Source organism: Lepidochelys kempii, chromosome 11 (assembly GCF_965140285.1).
Source record: "Lepidochelys kempii isolate rLepKem1 chromosome 11, rLepKem1.hap1, whole genome shotgun sequence".
Classification (NCBI taxonomy): domain Eukaryota; kingdom Metazoa; phylum Chordata; order Testudines; family Cheloniidae; genus Lepidochelys; species Lepidochelys kempii.
In genome coordinates this window covers 34816808-34827897 of record NC_136390.1, presented here as the reverse complement: position 1 = coordinate 34827897, position 11090 = coordinate 34816808, and the positions used below count along the sequence as shown (strand labels likewise).

Below are 11090 nucleotides of genomic sequence, written 5' to 3'. Positions count from 1 at the left end.
TGTAATTCACAATGATTAAAGGTAGTCATTTTCTATTGCTGGTAAAGAAATGTCTTTGGTGTTTCTTTAGGTAAAAGCCAGAAAGAGATCCATCCTAGCTCTTAAAACTGGACTAGGTGCTATGGTGTTAGATGTTATGTATATAAATATGCAGCTCTCATTCTGTACATACAAATTCTACTAATGTAAATGGGAACTTTGCATGCATATCTGAGGCAGTGTATGTCCTTTCTAACCAGTGTACGGGGGGTGGGGGGAATTCAGCTGGCAGCCTTATCTGCTAATCTGAACTATACGTAAGCAAGGGAAAATACCATATAAATTACACTGCTGTTGTACAGGTCACAGAGCCACAAAAATGTCATACTTCTTCTATCCTTTGGAGGAATGAACCCTATATGATTACTATTCCCGTTTCATATTTCTGAATATAGAGTGAAATATTTGTCTCTATAAATAGGTAATGCACAAAAACAATTACAGGGATAATTTAGAAACATTATGCTTGTAGTCCTCCATTCAAATAAATCATTTGCAATATAAAAATGCCCTGCAAAAGTGCATTCAATCCTTAAAATGACTGATTGTATAGGTGAATGATTTCATTTCCATTATCTTGTATCCACCTTTGAAAAAACAACAGGTTAGGAAACAACCCAGCAAACAAGAAAAACCTGTGAAGGCCGGTTACTGCCCTTAGTTACGCTGATGTAAATCTAGAATTATTTGACTGTGATCAGATGGAATGACTCCAGAATTGCATCCTTAAAGATAAACACAGAATCTGGCTCTCAGGTGATACATTTCTATGATGAAGGATAGTAACAAAGGCTACACCTGAGAAAGGCCTTTGGGAGAAAGGAAACACCTGCTAGTATTGCTGGCGAACAGGTGGAAGGCAGAACTTTGCAGGCTTGATAGCCTGTGGTTAGTATTGCCATTACAGAGAGTGGTTTTCAGGTGCCCTCCCCTGCACTCCCTCCAGAGACTTTACAAAGAAACGTTGCTGGTGAACGGAGATGAGCGATCTGCTTTGTGCTCCCGTAGAGATGCTCCAGGCACAGGCAGCACCGCGTGACTGACTCCAGCTACCTCTTTGTATTAGCGAACAGCAATCCAGTGGGGCTAGCCCTGCCCTCGCTGAGTGTGGGTCGCGCTGCCTTCTTGTTAGTGCTGGAAGCCTGAATTACAGCCTGTGTCTACTAGACACTTCCCCTCGGATCCCCCAGAGCTATTACCGTGGGCTGGGGAGCTGTGCTTGTGTGTGTGTGCGCGGGGGTACTCTGCCCAACTTGCCCCTTACTAGCTCGTCAGAGGGGGCTGCTCGGATGGCGGCGGCTGATGCTCATCGTCCCTGGTCAGCAGCATCAGCACCACAGACAGCTCCGAGCATTTGGCATCCCCCTGCTCCCGGCCCCGCGCTCCCCTGGCATAGGGTGACCAGACAACAAATGTGAAAAATCAGGACAGGGGCTGGGGTGCGTGGGGGTGGGGGGAGGAACAGGAGCCTACATAAGAAAAAGACCCAAAACCGGGACTGTCCCGATTTTGGTCACCCTACGTCTGGCAGGGCAGCCCTCAAGCTGCTCTGTAAAACCTGGGTGCCCTTAAGGGGAGGGCGCAGCGCCCCCGGCTGCCCCTTGCTAAGGGCTTGAGCCAGCGGGGCCCCTCCACCACCGCAGCCGCCGTCCTGGGAAGGTGCCCGCCTGCGCTCTCGGTGCTGGGGCTGGCTGGGGGGACCCCGGCGGGCAGTCTGGTGGGACCGTGGCTGAGGCCCGGCACCACCAGACTGCCCGCCCCGCTGGGCAGCTCAGCGCTTCCCCCTAACGCTGCCTCCTTGGAGAGACCGAGCCCCCCCACCCCGAAGGGCGCTAGAGCCCCGGGCCAGCCCGAGCAGAACCCGCGGCTGGCGCCCGGCTCAGGGGAGGATGAGCCCCCCCCGCCCCCCCTCCATTTCCCCTCCTGCTGCCCCATGGCCTGGAGGGGGGCCTGCCATTTGAGGCCACGCTCCCTGGCCTGCGGGGACTGGGCTGCGGGTCTCCCCCTTACCCCTGCTGCCGGGGGTGCTCCAGGCGCATTCTCCGCCCCCTGTACCCTGCCCTTCCCTCCCTATCCGTGCCCGTGGCTGCCCCAGCCCCGCTGGCAGCCGGCGCTCCGCGGCTTTCCACTGGCGCGCGAGCAGCCATTCCTCCGGCACGCGGGGAGAACAAAGTGGGAGGAGGTGCCGCTCTCCCCGGCCGGGCCCCAGCGTCCCTGGGTGCAACGGGCGGCCGCTTGCCCGGACATTGGCCGCGTTTCCCTCCCCCCCAGGCGAGCTGCACAAGGGGGGTCGCTGGGCAGCCGCTAGAACGATCCACCCTAGAGAAGTTTTCGCTGCTTCCTCTGTGGGTGGCTGCAGGCGGGAGGCTGAGGGGCTCCCCCGGCTCCACCCTCCCACCCGGCGTGGATCTGCAGGGATGTGCCCCGCCGCCCTCGCACGGAGCTCGTTGTGCAAACCCCGGAGGCGCTCGCAAGGGCAGGGAAGGCAGCTAGTTGCTTTCCCACCCAGGCGCTCCTCCCCTGGCAGGGCCGAGGTTCTTGTGCTCCTTGCAGCTGCTGCGCTGTGGGGGAGGGGGAGCATGTGGCAGTGGTGCCGGGGTGGATCTCATGCCTGATGTCGCTGTTTGTCGCTGAGTTTTAGAGAGATTTATTGGCTGGCTCCTGCTAAGCCACGCTTGAGTAATCCGAGCTGCTGCGCTCTGTGGTGAAGCCCGGAGGAGGGCGGCGGTGTGTGTGTGTGTGGGGGGGGGGACGGTGGACGTCACTCCCTCTGGTAGCAGAGCAACAATAGTCTTCCATCCCTCTAACCATCACTACAGCTTGGGAAACTGCCCGGGTCACATTCATTTGCATTGGAAAACTGAGGATGTTTGGTGCTAGAGAAACAGATCGATCACCCTTGTGATTTCCCCTGCTCCTGTCCCTGCTTACCCCACCCCTACCCAGCCCAGAGACAATAGCATCCGAGGTCCCCCAGAGGAAGGAGCGGGGATGGATCTGATTCCAGTAGGAAAAGCGTGTGCCTAGAAGTGGTGCTAATGGGAAGAGATGCTGTGATCCAGAGGAGGATGATTTGTCACAAAGGGTAGCTGGCTCAGTGCTTTGGGCTGGAGCCGTGTAGAGATCATTGGAGAAGTCATTGTGCACAGGGAGCCGAAGATCTGTACAAACATGCCTGTTCGCAGAGGACATGTGGCACCACAAAATACATTTTTGGGTACAATCATACGAAAATTTGAAGGGCAAAGTAAGTTCTCTCTCTCTTTCTCTCTATTTTGATACAATAGTTTGGGTCTGCGTGGGACTAGATGCATAGCAGCTCCAGACTGTTTTAAGTTTGTAGGTTGGAAAGGAAAAACAGGAGGTGAGGAAGGGATCCCTAAGAGCCTTGCTGATATTATTACTGATCTACACTACAGTTTTCGGTCCCCCCTCATCTTAGGGGGCAGTTTTAATTATTGACTGTATTATATTTTGTGTTGTAGCTACTGTACCTACATTTCAGTTGTTCAGCATATCATACAGTGGGGGTGCTTATGCAATATCCAAGGAAAACATTGCTAGCTATTTTTTTAAACATAAATCAGAACAGGCAGACTTTGATTTAGAGGAGACAAATAACACCCAGAGGAATTGTTAGGGGGAAAGTACTCTTATTAGCTTGCCTTTAGCACTGCATTTTTAACATATTTATCAGTGATTTTTTTTTTATCATTAGTTTATGGAAGCTTGAAGTATCTATTAAATCAATGCAAATGCATCCCCAGGGACGTTGCTGATCTAGTCTATGTATCCTTCCCAATGCAGTAGTTTACTACCTGTCAAGGATATTGAAGCTTTCACTATTTTTCTTTTAATTTCAATTTACTGTACATCTAACACTTGAAACTTAAAAATAATGTTATAACAGCATCCAAAGAAACAGTATGTTTGACACAGCTGGACTAATTTAAATATTTAGCATGTTTATAAGATATCAGAGCACTACAAAAAGAAACTAAGTTTAGCTTATATACTTTGCAGTTCCTTCTCTAAATGTATCTACAGCAAATTTAATATTCTTGTAACTCGTGTAAGAAATAAAGGCCAGATCCTACAAGTTTTACATATATAAGTATTGAAATCAAGGGTACTATTTATGTTAGTAAGGGTTTACAGACTCAGGCCATTGAATTGTGTGACTTACTGTTGCAGTGAATAAAGCTAGTAAATAATACACTCCTTTAAATCACTAATACAAGGTTATTGTGAAAATTCAGCATAATATGAAGACAGTGGGGAAAGTATATATAAAATGCACTTTTTTCTACAAATGTTTTGATGTGTTAGAAAAACAATATATTTAATTAAAAATACTATATAGGGTCATACAATACTCACTTAACTCATGATAAATCCTATTAAAATTGTGGGTTTTGTTTGTGTGAACAAGACAAGCAGGACTTCATAAATGGTAATAACATAGCAATTGTATCAGCACTGAATATCCATTTGTAAAATGGGAGCAGTATATAGTGCAATTGTGAACAGAAATAAGTAGAATAGTTATAAGACAACTTTGGTACATTACTCTCAGATGAAAGTTTCAGAAGATATGTGTGTCTTACGCACATCACTTTACAAGTGTAGTTGAGACCAGAATTTGACCCAAAATGATCTTTTACTATGTGACTTGTAATATCCCCTTTCTGTAATAACTCTAGCTTATAACAACTACATAAGCAACTGAATGATCATATTACATTCATTTTCTTGGGAGTTTAATTGAAAACCAGATTAATGGCTTGATCCTGCTCATATTCAAGTCAATGGAAAAATTCTCACTGGCTTCTTTAGTGCAGGGTTGAGCCCTTTGGTTTGGGCTTGATACTGGCAAGATCTCATGCAGATAAAATTCCCATTAACTCTTCAAAGGAGTTTTCCTCAGGAAAGACTTGCAGGACTAAGCCAATAGTCTGGGTTTCAGTGACACTGAAAAATGTATTACAAATTTGGAACTTAACAAGAGCTTTGCAAAAGGACTTCTTGGATCTGGTTTTATTTTCTTAAAAGCCAACTATCTTCATATTTAATGTATAACAAGTTTATTGAAGTTTCTTTAAGAGTTCTGGGTCAAGTAAGCTATATTGAAGATCTCTACATCATAGAAATCACATGCAAAAAATAGGTAATAGGTTCTTCAACATCTGTCCTTGCAGACAACAGTTCATGGAATGTTGAAAAAGTACTGAAAAATGCATCACTTTCTTGTATTGCAGATAAAAAATTCATCATTGCTAATGCTAGAGTGCAGAACTGTGCTATCATCTACTGCAATGATGGGTTTTGTGAGATGACTGGATTCTCCAGACCAGATGTCATGCAGAAACCTTGCACCTGTGATTTCCTTCATGGGCCAGAGACCAAAAGACATCATATTGCCCAAATTGCCCAGGCACTGCTTGGGTCAGAGGAGAGGAAAGTGGAAGTCACTTATTATCACAAAGACGGTAAAGTTTCTTTATTTTAGAGATTTTTTAATGTGTTTGGGGGACCAGTTGGCTTGTAATTGGGTTTTTAGAGAAATTTCTTGGACACTCTGGGCAAAATCCTCAGCTGGTATAAACTGGTATAACTCCATGGACTTCAGTGAAACTACAATGATTTATACTATCTGAGGATCTGTCCCTATAAAATCAAATTTTGGTATTTATCATACATTTCTACACATATCTGTCTTTTAGAATTGGAAGAAAAATCCCAAATTTTACTTATTATATGACCAGTGTACAAAAAAAAATAAACAACTTTTAATGGTACTAAAATAAAGGGTCTGACTCTTCTTTCACTTTCACTGGCATAAATCAGGAATAACTCTAGTGCAATTCTGTTGAATTCAATAGTGTAAAACTGGTGTAAGTAAAAGGAGATTCAGGCCCAGACAGTTAGTTTCTATGGATAGTTTTGTATCATAGACTGCAGTAACAACATACAAGTGCCAGAGAGTTAGACTCTGCTACCCACACTCAGCTTGAGCAGTAACTTGATGTAAAGAGGATATCTGAATAAAGTACTACTTATCCTGAGTTAAGGGTGACAGAATCTGGCCCTTGTTAAGTGAAACATAATTGAGAAAAAGTGAAAAAAAGGCAAATTCTTCTCCTAGTGGTGCTGTTGTAAATGCTGAGTAACAACTGAAATCCAGAATGATGCTGTTATAACAAGGAAGGATTTGGGTCCCATCAAAACTGAAGGGAATTCAGTCTCCCCCTTCCCTCCCCAGCCCACAAGGAAGAATGCAGACTGAGCAGAATACCATTTGTATTATTATTGACATATGGAAGAAAGAGTAAAACAACTATGTTGATATATTTACTGTTCAAAGCATGAAATGAATATGTATCCATGTGTTCTGAAAATGATGTATCTGGATATGAGAGTACTACAAAACTAAAACTAAATAATAGTTAGGTTTAAGATTTTTTTCTGATTACTCAGCATTATTTACAGGAATGTCTAGCTTCAAAGAGGTCTGAGTAATGTATAAAAATGGTGTACTATGTTCTGTCCCTCACTGTGTATATACTCAAGAGAGAAAGCAAGGGAAACTCATATATTCAAATGTTGAGCTTAATTTAGTTTTGAAGACATGCCGTAGTACCGTTGGCATTAGTTTGAGAACTGCAACGACAGAAGCTCTCAAGCTTTAAAGTCATAGACCCAAATTCTATTCTCAGTTATTATCATTCCAGAGTGACACCAATGAAGTAAATACGGTTATTCCAGATTTATCCTGAAGTAATTGAGAGCAAAATATGGCTTACAGGTTATCCACTCACATCTGATATTTTAAAAGTATTCTCCTTACCCTTTAGATTCTCATATTCTCTCTAGAGTTAGACCCAACCCCAAACCCTGGATCAGAACATTTCCTTACTTTGGGGAAGTTCAGATCTTGGTAGAGATCCTCACCTAAGGTAGAGCTGCTTTGCTCAGTTTATTTCATTGAGGATCTGGCCTTCTGTGTCTTGTGGAAATTTTTAATCTGTGTATGTTAACATTAAACATAAAATAAAAGTAGCATTGGAAGTGTGAAACACCATAGCTAACTTTGAGGAGATCACAGCCAACAGAGCAAAGCGCTGGCTTTAGGGTATGATCACTCAGAAGCGTTCTTCCTACTTCAGTTTTCAAAAATGATTAGGGGACAGAGAGAAAAAGAGGGATTTACTTAAATTATTAATAAACTATCAGATACTTTTTTAAAAATAACACATTTCTGAAATGCTGAATTACGATATTATGCAACCTGACTTATTATAGAACATTAAGAGTAAAACATAAACAAGGCAAATGTTTATTTTCTTTTCCACATTTTACTTAATTTTTTTCAGTTTGCAACATATAATTTATTAAATTATAGAGCATTTAGGGGAAGATACTGTAAACAGTTATGCACAAGAGTAACCATACTTTCATGATTAGTCACTTTAAACTTAAAGGTGATATCCATGTCCGTAGAGCTAATGCTCAGCCATGGGTTTGCAGAATCAGTCCCTTTAGAAAGCCACAAATAGTGTTTTTAACAAATTAGAACCTAAATGCTTCAAAGATTTACTACTGGGCAAAATAATTTACCATGAGCACTAATACACTTCAATAAACCTTTGCACATTTGGGCCCAACTTTTGGAACTTAAATACAGAGAATTAAGGGATTGTTATTGCACCCAGGCTGTACTGAGCCATTGATTTCTAGGCAAAACAGCCCATTAGTTCTTAAGAAATCCCCACAGAAATCTATTATAGTCTCTGACCCCATGCTATTTACAAGCCTGCAACAACCATTTGGAGCCCAGTACTGCATTCTTAGTTCATCTACAATTCCCACCAACTTCAGTGCAATCTTTGGATGTGGAAAAAAAAATAATCCAGGATTGGACCATTTTTGGGAGACCATTTCAATAACTTTGTGACAACCTGGTGGCAAATCTATTTATTACACATATATACTTTTTGGCATTCTTTCTATATTATCTGTAAGTCCTCACTATAAGAAAAGTTTGAAAATATTTTAAAAAATCCTAACTAGCAATAGTGTTTTGTAAAATTAAAATGTAGTATAAAAACGTGTTCAGTATTATGCTGTGTGTAGTTACTCTCAGATTAATATTATATTGCTTATTAGTGGCTGAAATGTTCTATTTTAGTTTTCATAAAAAGTGTATGCACATATTTTATACATAAATAAGCTTGGCAGAATTCAATTTTTAAAATAATTTGAGGGATAGCATGTTAATTTTTAAGCATGTTTTTCAATTTAAATTTGTACAGTTGTGGGAAATTATGGGGTGGGGGTCAGACAATAATTTAATGACAATAGATATTGAGATTTAAAAAGTTAAAGATTTATAACCATTAAAACATAAATTGTCATAATCACATCATGTGTCAAATATATGCAAAGTAATTACCCTAAAGTTCTGAAACACATGTTTTCTTACTTTGCCTATCTGTAAATTATGATTATTATCGATGGAAATATTTGTGTGTGTGTGTGTATGAAGAAATCAAAGTTTACTAGCATTATTAACATTTACTGCTACAAATCTAATCCTTTCTAGCATATATATACACACACACACACACACATATATATCAGTAAAAGCTTACTACGACCTTTGTCAAGTTTCTGAAGCGGGCAGCAAGGTTGGGTGCAGAATTGATGGTTCTGATGACTGCTCATTTTGTATTATGCAGAGTTTATTTTTTTAAAGTGGTCAATCCTGTGAACAGTTAGGCATGTAACTTATTCTTGTGAGTAGTACAAGTGAAATACTCAGGGCTTAAAGGTTTGATTTAATCTATATGCTAATTAAGAAAATGCATATATGTATATATATGTTGTATAGCCACACACAGTATACTTCTGTACAAACACAATATATTGGTGATTCTCCAGCTTCCATTGGTATGAAGGCCACACTTCTAGCTCAGAAGAGTTGCAAGATTTAGGACTTGAAGCCTGTCAATTATGCAAGACTGAATTTTTTGGTTTGAGGAAAACATTTTTGTAGCAGGCTGATTTTAGAAAAATGGAAGCTGTCTGAAGCTGCATAGAGGTTTTGAATACTGAAATAAATCCTGGAATGATGGATTAGTGGGCAGAATGCAGGTGAGGTGGTCAAAAGATGCATGACAAAGACTAAATGATCATATAGTTCCATTAATCAGTTACATTGCTATCACCATCATGTACATTTCCCTCTACAGTATATATGATGGGGGAGGAGAATATACCTGATAGTGTGTTGTAACAATTTCAATGGTATGAATTTGGGATGACATCTTTATTAATCAAGGTAGAAGGATTTACTCCAATTTACCCAAAACCTCAAAGGTTTGGAAAATTTACTGCTGATCATCATGCTTGCATGTGATAGAAATCTGAAAGGTATTTTTATCAGAAATAATTCTGCTAATATAGCATATATTTTCTTTATTTCCCTTTCCTGATTCTTTGTTAATAAAGGTCTTTGCATAATACAATCATTGTTTCTTAAGTCCTAATCATTTGTTCCAAAATAACCTGAAGAAGAGCTCTGCATAGCTCGAAAGCTTTTTTCTTTTACCAACAGAAGCTGGTCCAATAAAATATATATATTACCTCACCCATGTTGTCTGTTCCAAAAGAGACAATTATGAGGTCACCAAAAGGATTACAGTTTTTTAGGGAATGATTAGAAGAGGAGATGGACTCATAAAAACTAAGGGCCCAAACGTGTATCTCTTACTTACATGAGTAGTCCCATAAGTCACTGGAACGACTCATGGGAGTAAGGCTTTGAGATTAGCCCCTAAATTCCATTTTAATGCAAATGTCCTCATTAATAAAAAACTTGGGTAGATAAATGCAGAAAAAAAATCACAAGCAGCATCATTTCCAGATAGAATGTTTTTCAAAGTTGCCCGTGAGGCATTAGCAGTTGTTTAAATTAATAAATTATCCTCTGAGTTCATAGCAATCTAGTACAATAGGTTTCTTACTGTTTATAACTTCTTCTCCCCAACTGGCTATCTAGAGTATATGATCTGTATTAGACACATTGGAAGGAAAGATATTGTTTACACAGATTATCAATTTTTGTTTTAATAGTTATTTGCAGTGGAAGTGTTTGACAGTTTTTCCTTTGAGGACTCCATTTTAAAGTTTAAGTTATTATTACATAAAGCATCCTTGACAGCAGTAAAATATGACTTGAAGTGATAATGCTGTAAAGTTTTTGACATAAAAAACTATAAATTATACAGAGATTGAGGATGGGCATATGTTAAAGTATTTGTCATTGCATACTATTTTGGCATGTGTTCTGCAGACAACAGTAGGATATAACTAAAAATATAGCCTAAAATGTCTGCTTATTAGTATGATGTACAGGAGCTCTTTAACTACTTTACATAGATGCAGATATTTTATGGCTAGAAAGTACCAATGAAGGATGTAATAATGACTAAAAAGATGATAGGAGGAAAGCGTGGTTTCAGACAGTTGTCTTGATGTTACAGACAACAAGAAGTACTTGGCATTCATCTAATTTGAGTTATCCAGTGTGCTAGAGCTGACTGCAGAATAAAAATATTTGTGATTCCAAAACTCACCGAGGTTCCAAATTAATGGTTTCCAGACCTCTACATTTTGAAGTGCTCTTTTTCAACACTTAGAAAAATAAAATGTACCAACATATTGTTTAAGTTAAGTATTAACTTAACTTGGTGTCCTGATCCTAGTCAGAAATGTCACGGCATTTTTGAATAATAGGTATATGCATTCTGCTTCAGCTCCAGCAGACATTTGATCACCTATTCACTTCTTATATGCCCAGAATTGATCAGTCAATTTAAACAAGGTAGGCACAATAGGTCCATGAGGGCAGACCCTTACACATGCGTGGGCCTCAGTGTAGTCAATGGGACTTGGCATTGGTGCCAGGATATACCAGAAGGGATCTGACTGCAGGATTCAGAACTGACAAAAAAAGGAAAAGAAAGTAGAAATATACCAATATCATGACA

The 11090-nt window shown here is 40.6% G+C and overlaps 1 protein-coding gene across 9 annotated transcripts in view; it reads left to right on the top strand.

Annotated features, from left to right (window-relative positions):
* The first annotated feature begins 2810 nt into the window (after positions 1 to 2810).
* KCNH7 (potassium voltage-gated channel subfamily H member 7) overlaps positions 2811 to 11090 on the top strand; it is a 343750-nt gene continuing 335470 nt past the window's right edge. For all 9 annotated transcript variants that reach the window (XM_073305646.1, XM_073305643.1, XM_078847950.1 and 6 more), the window contains exons 1-2: positions 2811 to 3286; positions 5298 to 5528. In XM_073305646.1, the coding sequence (XP_073161747.1) occupies positions 3211 to 3286; positions 5298 to 5528 (307 nt within the window). In that variant the 5' untranslated portion in view covers positions 2811 to 3210. The remainder of the gene's footprint in view (positions 3287 to 5297; positions 5529 to 11090) is intronic.